At 37.5% G+C, this 14,424-nt stretch overlaps 1 protein-coding gene across 1 annotated transcript in view; it reads right to left on the bottom strand.

Moving 5' to 3' along the window:
* ABI3BP (ABI family member 3 binding protein) overlaps nucleotides 1-10,874 on the bottom strand; it is a 151,382-nt gene extending 140,508 nt beyond the window's left edge. Inside the window, exon 1 of the mRNA XM_088534315.1 lies at nucleotides 10,778-10,874. Coding sequence (XP_088390441.1) covers nucleotides 10,778-10,856 — 79 coding nt within the window. The 5' untranslated portion in view covers nucleotides 10,857-10,874. The remainder of the gene's footprint in view (nucleotides 1-10,777) is intronic.
* Nucleotides 10,875-14,424: the final 3,550 nt, after the last annotated feature.

The raw sequence follows: 14,424 nt of genomic DNA, 5'->3' as shown, positions 1-14,424 counted from the left end.
AGCAATAATCAAATTTTATCAATAACCCAAAAGAATAACAAATAATGAAAAGCTATTGTGCTTTAACTGAAAACTGTAATTTAGTTTTTTCAATGTTTGATTTCAGGCCTATCAGTTAAACTGTTACCGTTTATTCTCTTTCAATTTAGAAAGTTCTAGACGTCAACCAAAAATTTGCTCAGTATTTCCAACAGAGCAGTCATAATAAAGAGGTTTCACTTATACTCTCGATCTCAAAGCTACACTTTCTCACACATGTCCATTACACTAGCTGGATATAGCTGAGTCCTGTAAGTGTTGATTCCAACTGCATATAGTTTCCCCAGCTGGAAAAATGTATCTCATCTTGCATCATTAGATGAGATGAATCCCAAGACTGATGACCTGGCTTCTTACAAATCTACTTACAGGTTTAATAAAATCATAAGTGACCTCTTTTATCTTCTTTATTTCTTTGCAATCTGAGTTTGCAAAGACCAAAGAAAAGCCTCTACAGTTCAAGCAGTGTCTAAAAGCAGAAGCACTAGACTTCCAGTAAGTCTTTCATGAAAAAAATGAAGACAAAAATCACGAATAATAGAAATATGTGATGATTTCAGAAAGTAATACTGAATTCCAAAATTTCACAGAAATTCTCCTTTTCAGCACTTAGTGTCTCCTTTACAGACACTTTGTGAAGCAGAGGCACTGTTAATTGTTTTTAAGAAAACAAATATATAAAGTTATGTAAATGGTCATAAATCAATGGATGAGCAGAAATAATAGCAAACAGCAAGTATATGATAAACATAAAATCCATGTGTATTTTTAAAGGATAAATAGCAAGATAAATCAATGATATGTTACATTTTTTTCCTTAATTTTGCTATTATGAGTGTGTTATACTTGTTCTCCCACTCATTTTCTTTCCTACTTAGGAAATAGCTGAAGAGACAGTTTGCTTTCTGTCATAGTATTTACAGCTTCTGTTTCCATTATAGCACCTACTTCTTTTTCACTACTTTACTTTTACCTCCAGAGAGGCAAAGAAGCAGTGAGGAATGTTCTCTATTTCTAACCCATTTTTTAATGTCTATATTAACTTATTATTATTATTATTATTTTCTCTCTGAACCTTTACAGAAAGAAAGAAAAATGTCATTACAAAAAAAAAAAAAAAACCACACAGCGGGAAAGTATAAATTATTTTGGGGGCAGGACGGGGGCCTGCACATGTATGCACAGGCCCATGAACCAGGTGATCTAGTTTGATTTTGGAAGACAAGCAGAAATGATTTTTTTGCAGTCTGGAGCTCAAGCTATTGCTTTATTTATTTATTTATTCAGTGATTTAGTGATTTGCTCCTAGTGCTGCAGTTTTCACATCCAGCTAGGAAGAACATATTCTTTTAGTTCTATTCAATAAAACTCATCTGCAGGGCAGGTGTTGACTCAAGAACTCAAAGCCATGAATAGGGTGTCAGTTTACTATCACTGGTATTTGCCTGGGAGTGGAGGGGATGGAAAAATCAAATCTTAACCATAAAAATGGGCCAATTCAATTATGTTTTCTAGTCTTCCAGCGCTAATAGCACGTGGTTTTGTCCACATCACAGAATACAGACAGGGACTATTTGAATACTTAAGTAACTCTCTAAGTAACTAGAAGTTTTAAAAACTGTAATTTTTTTATTCTTTTATTCAGCTTCCCTGATAAAAGTGGTTAACAGCAAATTTTAACTTCAGATTACTCTTTATTAATTATAACAGCACTTTCAAAGAGGACAATTCTTTCCAAGAGGACGATTCTTATAATTGGTTAGGCTTTGAATATTTTCAAGCATGCTATCTCACTGTAGGGATTAAATTCTTATGTTGTCTTAAATCTGCTCTTACAAAATGTAAATTTCCTTGAGCTCTCAAATATGAGCTGGAATCCCTGCACTGTGTATGATTGACTTAGCTTTTTTAGTTGTATTCCTTCAGACATGTACCTAAGTTTTTGTGTAGAATTTATGGTATGTAGAGATTTATGTCTCTCCTATCAGCAACCATGCAATCCACTATACAGTAGATTAAATTAATTCCTAAGGAATGCTCTCTGGCTTAAGGGTATATAATATACACATTGCTTTATGACTTCAGACCATTTAAGTTTTAAAATATGAAGCAGTCTATTCTGTGTGATTTTCATTTGATAACCAACAAATATTTAACTTTGCAAAAACAAATGAATCCTCCCCCTTAAAAAAAATCTGGAAAAAAGCCAGGTCACAGAAAAATAATATTCACAAGGACTGAGGTTCCTACTCTGAAGCAGGGCCAAATTAAGAGCAGCTATACCCTTTATGTGGCTCATTATCTGTAGTTTCTTCCAGGTCTACTATGGACAACTCTCCAAATACCTATTTTACATCATGCATTCTCCATCACTAACAGTACTGTGAATATCTCTGAGCAAAAGGGGCTCACAATAAACACTTGTTATTTAGAAACTCTGCTTTCTAAGAATTCATTATTGTACTTTTGCCAGCTGCTATTTGAGCATGCTCCTAAAACTGAAGGTGTGGAGAGTAGCCTAGAAAATTGAAATAAGTAATTTTTTGGTGCAAATAAATTTAACAGGAGAGAACTAAATCCCATAATTCTTTTACAGGTGTGTGGCTGTGGAAGGGAGACAGGGAGATTATTCTCATGACTTCTTTTCACATACAAGTTTAGTGTTACTGAGATTCTTTCACTGGAGCAAGAATTGCAAAACCTGTCCAGAAGTTAAAACAAATTCTTTAGGCCAAAAGACCATATTTAAAGTTTCTATACTACAAAGTCTTCCTTAAAATTTTTATACAAAGACCTGAGAAACAGATAATGAGAAACATTGCTACACCAAGTGAGTCACAAGAGTCTGATTATTCACTAAGGAGCCAAGTGACCCACATGACCAGGGAGATACTTTTATTATAATTGTCAGATTTTGCCTTCTTCATAATTAAAACTGAAAGTGGGAAGAGGTGCTGAACAGACACATTTCTGCTCATAACTTTGTCACAGCTAAGAACTGATTCTCATCATTAAGAGAGCAAATAATAAGATACTTGTATAGAACAGTTGCACGATCATGTTCACAACAGTGATCTGTAGTAAATCTGTTAATAAGGAGTTCTATAGATTGGAAGCGGAGAGAAAACTTCCCCCACTTTTACCCAAAACAACCCATCATCAAACCAACAAAATTAATACCCAGATCTGATCCTAGCCACTTCCCTGTGTCATATACTCAAGCTCTGGTTGAGCACCTGCTGTTATAAATAAGAAATGCATCCTGCCATTTAATCCAACCACTTCAGTGTCTGTGTCAGCCAGGGATAACGGAACTTGGCCAAACATTCTGGGTCAGCCAAAACAGTTTTCTCCCTATCATTTGCATCCAAAAGCTGAATTTCTTCTTACCTTTCAGACTGTTGTACCTATTCCTTTATTTTGTATATATGCATGTGTACATTGTACAGATGTACTCGGAAAAAATAATTAAAAAAAAAGAAAAAAAAAGAAGTGATAAGATTTGAAGCCTTGAATTTTTTCTATGCATATTTTTCTTGTTCATGTGTAGACTTGAACTGTGGTAATGAGGGGATCAAAACCGCCAGAAAATATTTTCACTTCAGAGTCAGAAAGCAACCTTCTGGGACACTTTAATTTTACATATGCATATTTTTGAACCAGCTACAATTTTATGCGCTCTAAAATGACTTCATACTTTTAGATCATAGAAAGAAAAATTAACATGAATAACAAAAATAAAGCAGGGGAAAGCAGTTGACAAAGGCAGAAAAGATTTTTCCCTGTGCAAGTTCAAAAGCAATGACTTCCCTGTGCCACATGCTCTAGATGCCGCTGCTTGAGCAGAGGTGGTTGGACTAGACGATCTCTAGAGGTCCCTTCCAACCTCAACCATTCTGTGATTCTGTGATTCTGTGATTCCCAAATATACTGCTAGTCTTCTAAACTTTGCCGGATTCCCAAAGTATTAATTATATATACTCATATCAGGCACTCTGTTGCCATTGACAGACATTTAAAATGATGCCACAATTCCTATTGACAAGAAAGAATATTACAACTTCTGCTTTTCTGAATCATGCTTTTTTTTGAGCAGTTCTCAAGAATGTTGCAAAAATTCAGAGCTACATGGAAAGAATGAAATAATGCTATGAAAGAAATACACTTTGAGAATACAGTTAGTCTAAAACATTGAGTGTCAAGTTGGAATGACAGCACTGAAGTACAGTCTTTCATTAAGTATGGTCAGTAATACACTAGCCCTATCATATCCTGGGGATGATGCTGGGGAGAGGGAAGAGAGGATGTGCATAAGCTTAGGTGCTCTATATGCTGAATTTTATTCAAACATAATTTTTATGTGCATGCCTGTTGCCGTGACACATTTGTACAATGGGTTTTGCATAAAAAAATGTGCATACATGTAGGCTAAGAAAGAAAATCCCCCTGAATTCTCTTGCCTCACCTATTTAGCTTCCAGAAAAACACCTAAATAACATTAAATCAATAGCTCTCAGCCACATCTCTACAGTGTCTTATAAACCAGAGTTTCGATTTTCTCTCTCAACTTCTGAACAAGGGCAACAAATGCTCCCTCTCCAGGCTGGGAGAAGACTGGCCTTCTACCAAATAGGAACTCTCTACCTGGCTGCCCTCAGGAAAGTTGGAGAGCTAGAGCCTCAGCTCCTCATCAGCACTTTGCTCAGAAACTCGTAAGTGATGAAGACTTGGGGCTGATGTTCCTACTGCAACTATCCCTCTGCAGCCTAGCCTGGGTATCTGCACATTTTGATTACTTTGCTTTATGTAAGCAAGGAGTGTCAATGCATGTATTTCTGGCAACCAACATTACAACTGCATCAACAGAAGAAATTCCTGTTGAGGCTTTGACACCAAATGCCAAAATTGATTTGCTTGACCTCTTTTGGGTTCACTTTGGTGTACCTCACGCTAGTTTGCTCTGGTGAGGAGGCTTGATGTTGATTTAGCCCAAGTAGAGCAGCAAACCATTCGCATAATTTGAGGGACTGTCACGCAAATTGGCATTGCATACCTGCTGGTCTGTATGGTTGAATGCCCAATTTCTAACTCAGAGGGCTTGAACTAAGGCCTTTCAGGAAAACCCATGTGGTGTCTGATCTGGTTCTGGCTGCCCTGTTTCTCTTGGGAACGAAGTACAGACTGGATTGCTTTGCTAACAGTACCCTATTTAGGCCAATGCTATCCCAGGACTCCACTGCCCACCTTTCTTCACACTGAGTTTCACGTGACATTGCTGCACAGGTTGTGCTAGTAAGAGCATCTCAACTCGCTTCCTGGAAAAGACAGCAGATAAGAACATGCCAGAGGCATAGATTTCTCCTGCTCACCACCACCTGCAAGACTGCACTTGAATTTCCCCAAGGACAAAAAATCCACTAGGAACAACATGAACAGTTCTGACTATGGCAGGTTACTGCTAGCCATCTTTTTCCCCTGGAGCAGATAGATAGAGCTTCATGTTTGCACATGCACTGCGTAGTACACACCTGCTAAACTCAAATAAGCCAAAGAATCACCAGTCCCATCGAACATATACAGTCCCAGCAGTAAAGAGGTATACAGACTGGCTGTACTATCCATATGTAGTAGAGTTGGTCAACTAGCAGCAGAGGCATTTGGCTTATGGTACTCTCCTCAAGTGACTTATGCAGCTTTTCACCTGGAATGACATTCATATCTTATCGCATTTGATCCTGGCAGAGTGCTGTGTATGGCATGCATGATACTGCAGCATTACAGCTTCTCCTGGTGTAAATGGAACTGTGTTATTACCGATTACCTTGATCCTGGTAAGCTTGATTCTCATAGTCAGATGTTGATATGTTATTAGCTGATTCTAGGACATGCACATCTCTGTGATAAGACAGTTTTTATCAAATGAATTGCTGCAACGTCAGAATTCCTATGAGTTGTTTTAATTTTCTGCAAAGAAGATTACAGAGGAGCCAAATGTACCATAACACTAACTACTGACTGGAAATATTAGCCACTCATTTATATCAGATAAAGGATCACTTTATGGTTTCTCACAGGATCTTGTTGCCGTTTCTGTGCCACTAAACATAAAAGAAGTATTTTACACAAGTTCAGTTTGCATTTCAGTTTACTGACATTAAAAAGAATTAAGTGGAATAGTTTAGTGTAAACTGACTCTCCTTTATTAGATTATATCTTTTTAAGGTTAAAGCATCTGTGTATTTTTAAAAACAGTACCCATAAAGAGGTTTTGTAAATGATGAAGAAAATAACATAAACAACAAGGTATTTATTTCACTGTTTTTGTAAATATTTTGCTTCATCATCTGCACAACTTCCAGAAGACTTGCCACTTCTGCTCCGCTATCCTACAGCTACAATAGGGGTGATGCTTAGGGGGCCCACAAAAGTTTCAGAATTAACATCTGGCAGTTGTAGTACAGTAACTATGGCGCATTGTAACAGCTCAACATTGTTTTAACTGCTTGACACCGGTAAGTGAAAACACATGCCGAGTTTAACCTCTGCTTAAGAAGAAGTATTACATAACATGAGCAGGGCCAACAAATTTAGCAATGAATAAAATTAGCCCATTCCCTTTACAAATGTCAAGCATACGTTTGGAAATGTTGCAGTGTTCACACTCAAAAGGGATGACTGTTATAATTACCATAAATACAGATCTTAGCTAGCAGTTATCTACCATGCTTTCAAACATACCTATATACTTTAAAAGGAAAAAAAAATCTAGGTAGTGTTATCCCTGCTTTTAAGCAATCCTATTACATAGTCTACCACTGCAGTAAACTATTTTTTCCTGCTAAGTCTATGGCGACAACCATAGAAAGAAGAAAGTTTTTGATCTGGTTTTCCCTACATGAGTCTGTAAATGTCTAGTAATTAATGTCGAGGTTGTATGCTTCACTTCTAAAAAGGCAGCAACAAGAATGAAGGTGAATTAAGGTTTCCTTAGCCTTTCCTGGAAAGCAGAATGACGATGGGACTGAATCCCGGCAAGCAAAACATGGATGTGCCTGAATTTCAGTCTACCCAGTGACTAATTCAAATAGTAGGAAAACCACAGATAATAACCTGAGGTCAGAAACATGGCAAAACCAATAAAAAATCATGTTCTTGTTTAACTTACAAATTTATAATGCTGTAAGCTTAAAAGAAGAGATTGACCTTTTTTTTTTCAACTCTAACAAATGGAAATAGAGCATGAAGATATACAAAAGCTATCGGAAACAGAGATGATAGTGAAAAACAGTACATTTATGCACATCTGTGCTGTAACTGGAAAGTCAATTGGCAAAATCAAAATCATAAAAAGCTGTTTTACCAAACACTAAGAACTTGTTCTACAACTGCTGCCTTCAGAACTATTTGGATGAGGTCCAGCTGCAAAGATGTCAGTGAAATATGGTTTACAAGACAGCACAATCTTGTGCACTATGTCCTGTAACTTGTTTATTTTTGATTCTGTGGGGTTGCTTTTTCATCTCCCTCTTACTTTCAGGATGCTATACTTGTTAACTCATTCCCTGAAAGCAAGTGTTTTTATTTTATTTTATTTTAGTGCTATATTCTAATCCAGAATGACCATATGGCCTTCTTTGAGGATGGAACATTTCTGTTTAATGGAATCATACAGCTCATCATGCATTCTCGAATTATCAACTCCAACATCTATGCATTGCAATCATTTCCTCCTGTGAAGCATTCCCATCACATTATTTCCAGTACAACAATGTTGAACTGAAGCATTACAGTCTGGGTTTTGGATGGGGCAGGCATAGTGGTATAAGAGAACAGATAAAAACAAGTGGGGTGACACAGATCCCCCCTACTCCACAAAAAGCAAAACTTCAGGAGCTGAACACAAATGAAAGAGCAATGGCTTAAAAATCAATGAAGAGAAGACCACTGATAGTATCATCACCTGCTCTGCTGTTCTGTCACCCCTCACACAATCAGAGCACAGAGTTCTATCTGTTCTATTCTGTCTTTAAACAGAAACTCATGGAATAAAAACATAATAAATATAAAAAAGAAGAAGAAAGAAAAAAGCTAACTAACCCCACTAACTTTCCCTTTCCAATTACTCTGCCTTTACTTCAGCCTGTAAAATCTTACCTCAGATTCTGAATTATGACACAGCTTATAAATGTCTAAGCCATTGCTATAGTGAATGTGAGAAAGAATTGCAGGAGGAAGAGCATATACCTGTGCTTAGGGCACTATACTAGGACCAGATATACCAGAGCCTTATTTTCTATGTAGGTAGGATTACTGCATCACAGTAGTATAGAAGTAGATTAAGTACTACTATAAGATAAGTTTCCACTGGAAATATCAACCACCTCCCTGAAATCAAAATAACTCTCTTTAGAATAGCTCTTCTAGTCAAGCATGCAGTCATGGAGGTGAAAGCACAGAAGTATATTGGAAAAGGGAATTGTGTGTGTTCCAGCCTCCTGAATGGCATATTTGTACACACAAGCTCTCCAGTGGCTCTGTAAGTCATTGACATCCAATGGGTTTATTGGCTCTGCTCCTTTGCAGCTGCAGGAGGCAAGATTTTCTTTCCACTTTGCACCACTGGAAGCAAGTCCCAATGCATGAGGCCACGGATCAGTGTGTTCACCTTCCGCGGGAAGGCTGAGCACTGGAACTCCTAAGCAGTAGTAAGAACGAGCAAATGGACATGGAGAGATGGTTCATTGAGAGAGGTTATTGCACAACTGGAAAATGAAGTTGGCTAGATTCTTCTCTCTAAGGTTATGAAGTTGATTCCACTGTGCCCTATCAAATAGAAATTACTCTGGAGCCTCATTTAAGGAGTCTGTGACTTGAACAGCACTGGAATTAGCTGCAATTTAAGCTTACTCACCAGGGCAGAGTAGCCCTCTTAGCAGAATAGCATCACTACACGTCCCCGTTAAAAAAAAAAAAAAGAAAAGACAAATTGATAAAAAAAACAATTCTGAACATCTTCAGATGAATAGCTAGGTACTAACACACTTTCTTTTCAATGCAGTTTGAGGTAAATAAGCTACAAAGAGAAGCATTAGACAGCTTTTTCAGCAGTGCAAGGAAACACTCTTTAGAAAGCTATTCTGTCAACAGAAGTAAAGTTTCCACCTGCAGCTTTATGCATTTGGCAAACGGAACTAGTGCACTTCTGCAGTGTTATTTTAGGACATGAAGAAATGCATCCCAGAGCTGATCTCCCACCAACTGTAACAGATCAGCAGCTTCATCAGAACTGCACAGTGGAAACTAAATTATAGTCATCAGAGTAGTGAACAGAAAGTCAAGTGAAAACATTTAGAGAGACAAGCACTGATAAAGTCCCTCCCCTCAAAATAGGGGCTATGTATAGCATTCATTTCTGCACAGTGTATCCTCTGCTGAAAATATTGCTAGTACAGTTTACCTGTAGATGACTTTATGATAAAACTAAGCTCTGAATTGAAAAAAGGTCTATCCTGAAAAAAACTACATATTTGCTGCTCAGACTACACATTGCTTCACTGTTTGCAGCATCCAGAAAAATGCACATTGACAATAAACCCTGTCCAATTCCAGAGGATGTGATTTTGGGTTTTTTTTGCTTTTTTTTTTTCTCTAAAAGGGGGGCAAGATACTTTCACAAAAACATCTCAAGGCTTCTTCTCCATACAGTTTTTTATGCCTCTCACCTATGAAGGAGCATGTCTACAAAGCCATTAGCCTGCTGATTTGCCACTAATGATTGCCACGAGCAACTAAATTCCAGCTTCCTTTCTAAGCATTACTGGTTGCAGCAGATTGCAGATGTAAAAGGCATTACAAAGCAGAGTGGACTTAGGCAAGTACTCCTCCAAAGTGAGAGCAATACGTGCAGTACAGAAACAGTTGTGAAAGTGCTGTTTTAAATCCAAATTTACTACAAAGTGCTTTCCGATCTAGGTTCAGACACGTTATTTTCATTTTAATAATGCAGCTGTTCTTCCTGCAGTAATAAAATAGTAGTGCAATGCCAGTATTACATGGGTCACATTAGTAATAGAGAGAAAATATCCTTGCCAGCTCTGCAAATGTTCTGTATGTCTAGATTCCAGCAGAAGAGAATAGTTAAACAAACATTCACACAGGATTAAAGCTTTGTGTTTTCCTTCTTCTTGGGGAATGCAAAGATTTAAATGCAATTGCTCTTAAAAAAGGAAGAAAAAAAAATCTCCCTCAAAACACATGCAAACTGTCTTGAAAAAATGAATTTCTATACTAACACTAAGGATGGATATAAATGGAAAGGACAGACCTTTTTTCAAGACAAAACTGAATTATTTTGCCAACAAAACAGGGTGCATCTAAGTCATATTTTCCTTAAGATCTCACATCACAGACTTTACTGCCTAAATCCTGATACACATTACAGTCCAAATCATGATAAAATCATTAAATATAGTCATTTTCTTTCATGGCACTTCTCACTAAAATCACAAGATGCAATAGAAATATTTGTGTTTGTTTTATTCAAGAGCTTTAAAGTTATTCTTTTATAACTGGACTTTGCCCTGTTGACTGATCTTTTATTTTCAAGTACCTTTAATCTTTCCTAACATGCTGAAAGCAAATTTCCACAGCAATATATAGGCATTAAAAAAAGAAAAAATCCCGAACAAGAGAAAGAAAACAAAACCAAAAACAACAGAAAGTTCTCATAGCTACTTGCCTCTTGGCAATTTCTGAGCATTTCCCAGGGTTAGTGCAATATGTCCACAGAAAAGGAGAAAGAGCAATCTCGCTATCATGGCTACAAAGCCGACCTCGCGCTCGGAGAGGTGCTGAGCGAGGCTGGTCACGCAAGGTGCTGCAGCTGCAGCTGCGAGTGAGCTGTTCTCCCTGGGACAGAGGCAGCACCCCTTTGACACGAGCTTGGCTCACTAAGTGGGAGGAGACAGCATGACATCACCCGGGCTTGCTGCAAAAGGAGAATTAGCCTAAAAAAAAAGTTAAATAAATAAATAAAAGTCAGGCGGTGAGATTTAGACTCCCCCTAAAACTACCTTCTGGACTTCGTTACAGCGTCTCCGCATCTCTCAGGGTAAGCGATTAACCCATACGATCACTCATAGTTCATGCAGATAAAACCAGCTACGTACCAAAACCTCTCTAAGATGAAAACTGCTCGGGAAGACAATTTTACTGTTTTGTCCATGGAAGCTGAACTTAAAATGCAAGACTAATATTCATATTACTCAGAAAAAAAAAAAAAAAAAAGATTTTTGTATTCTTGAACCCAGTACTTCTGAAAACTCAAGATTTTGCTTAAGCTTAATCTGGGCAATATATTACTTTCCTTCATGCTATATAAATAGTATTTTCTGAATGAAGTCAGCAAGTGATAAACATTTACTCAGTGAAAGATCTGTGTTTATAAAATAGCGGTTACTTATCACATGTTTATTTGATTTTGCCTGTTTAGAAGTTTTTTACATTTCCCCCTTTCGTGCAAGCCTTGTGAGTCAATGGGTACAATGCACGGTGAAAGCTAGGAGGCAACAAGGTTCCCTGCTTGGGCTACATCCTCGTGCCAGCCACATTCATGGAATTGCTTTTGCATTTGCAGTCATGGCAGAAGTTTCACCCAGTGTTTGCACTGGTCCGACTCAGCACAGATTTTGGCCTTACTCAGAGACGCTGGGAGGAAAAGGGTGAAATAGCAGGAGAAAAATGTTTACAAGTGAGTAAGGAAGATTTTAGTTTCAGTATCTGGAAAATATCTCTTCAGAGCAATTAAAACTACTAAATTAAGTAGTGGTATCTTTTGCTCTCTCTTTCGTGTTCACTCTCACTCACTCGCTTGCTCCTTCACACTTTCTCACTTGATCTTTTGCCCGCTCTCACTTGCTCAAAAACAAACAACCAAAACAACCAAAGAAACAAGCAGATATCCATCTCTTCCAATGCATAATGCTCTACGGTAAGGGTGGTCTGTTCCCACCCCTGCCTCCTTGTTCTTGACTGTGCTCCTCGCATACACTAAGTACTCAGTAAGCAGAGAGAATCACCACTTCAGAGCCTGGACCCAACAGAAATACAAAGAAGTCCAGAACAAAAGGGTAATAACATGGAAGTGCATGGGAGCATTTCTAAAAGGTCACTTCAGTACTATATTTAAAAGATCCCATCTACCTCATATGTTGGAAAGAGTAATTTCAAAACAGAAGCTAACAGTCCTAGAGACAGAAACATGGAAATTTAAGCTCTTTCAGCTCAGTATGGACAGCATACAGCTATAAAATTTTAGAGTCTGACCACATGATCATGTTTTAATGCTGACAAAAGTTAAACTTTTCCTGATTCACTAACTTGGATCTGGGAATAGTGAGTTGGAAGGTAATGTTATACACAGACCCTTATCAAAAGCCTCAGTCAGGAACAACTCAAGCAATCTTTGGGAGGATTCAGATCCCAAAAGCGAGTTGTTTCCTACAAACATAAAGAATAGACATATGCAACAGCTACAATTTGGCTAGGACAAAAAGGTGCTAAAATGTCCATAAAGATGGATAGGAGACTCCCAAAACACTGACCTGACCACACCTGTTGGCAAACGAGTTTCAAATAACAGAGAACTGGATACACAGAGCAAATGTGTTTTTCTTCTATTTTTGTTTAAAATGCAACATTTGGAAATACATATTTTGAAACTTCTCCTCAAAGCACATTCTATTTGTCCCTCTTCAAAATTAAAAATAAGAACCTAGTCATTTGATAGAGTACTCTCTTAAGAGAATAATAGAAGATTGCGGCTTGGTTACAAAAAGCTGTTTATATCATATCTTATTATTTTGATATTACTTTGACGGTGCACTGCATTAGTAAATCACCTATAAATATCACAAGATACCCTCCAACAAAACGTAAAAAACTTCAATTTCTATTCACAAAAGCCTTAGTGAAACATATTACTTATTTGGATATCTAAGAAAATAGGTTTTAGCTCCTCTCAAAGAAGTAAACATGCTGCTATTCCTGCTTTCATAATCACTCTCCTTCTTCTCTGCTGCTAGTTCCTCCTTTCCTTTTTTCTCAATATTCTGTCTTTTTTTTTTTCCTTCTCCTTTGGGCATGCCATCCACATGTTTAAGCTTCCCTCTTAAAACCCTGGTAGACTCATTGGGTCACTCTCCCTCTGATCACTTCCACAGAAAGCAACTCTGATCAGTCCAGATTTCCAAGACTCAAGTCACTGTGTGTTTCCTTCCATCTTGCCAAACATAGGTTTCAGCAGAGGCAATTATAGTTTGATAAATGGGTACAAGTGTAAATTTCTGTCAACTATATGACAGGAAGTTCAAAATCAGTATATGATATTTCTTTACACTGTCCCATTACACCCCCTGCATCTGCATCATCCATCTATCCATCTGTTCAATGATTTTGCTCATGTATTTTCTCACATGATTGACTTCTAGGGAGAATTTCTGTTGGAAGAAACAAATGGAAAAAAAAAGCAATCTGAATTCTGCTTTCCTCTTTTCTAAATCTTTCTGTTTACTGGACACTGGCTATGGCAGCAACAAGAAGGAACACAGGAAGAGAAGGGAGTTCCAAAGACTTCCATCCCTATCCTGCACTATTGAACATATCTGCAATTCTGCTTACGTATCAGATTTCTGCTCTTGTTGGGTTGCTCCACGATTTCCATTTAAATAGAGGCAGCATCTGTTTTCAGTTTACCAAACTAAAAACTGGACCTCACACTTCACAGCAGAAATTATCTAACCCAGAAGTTCTTCAGGTTACTCTCATCCACACAGAGCTTGAATAATATAACCATCCTTTGACTCTGGAGATTGTGTCAGAAGCAAAAGGTTAAATGTGGAAGGGTCATTTAACATCAGTTTTGCATTAGTCTACTTCAGTACAAAAGATAAGAAAAATTAGGTAAAAATAGTTACGGAAAAATCCCAAACAGATTAAAATCATTCAGGAAAAGTAATGGAAAAGTCAAAATGCCGATTTCTGCTCCTCCTTCTCTTCAGCACTGAATTAACATTTTAGTAACAAAGTAAAGTCTATTTGCTTACCTCAGCTTCAAGTGAGTCTCGCTAGGGTAGATACTCAAAGACAGAGATTCCAACAAGATGGTATCACAGCTAGTTTGGGCGCAGAACAAAGTTTTTCTAGTTCTATTTTGATATTTCCCAGACCAGCAAGTACAGTGAAAACATGAGTATGGTCAGAAGAAGAAAAAAAGGAGGGGGGAACAGAAGAGACAGATGAGCAGGAGATAGGATTTTACTTTTTTTTTTTTTTTTCCAAAAAAATAGGCTCAGCTCTGATTCACCTATTATTCTTGATTATTTTGAC

The sequence above is a fragment of the Tinamus guttatus genome, unplaced genomic scaffold (assembly GCF_059628265.1).
Source record: "Tinamus guttatus ecotype Peru unplaced genomic scaffold, ASM5962826v1 Tinamus_guttatus_pri_ptg000035l, whole genome shotgun sequence".
In the NCBI taxonomy this organism is placed as follows: domain Eukaryota; kingdom Metazoa; phylum Chordata; class Aves; order Tinamiformes; family Tinamidae; genus Tinamus; species Tinamus guttatus.
Note: the sequence above shows the minus strand (reverse complement) of the source record. Positions and strands in the feature narration are given on the sequence as shown.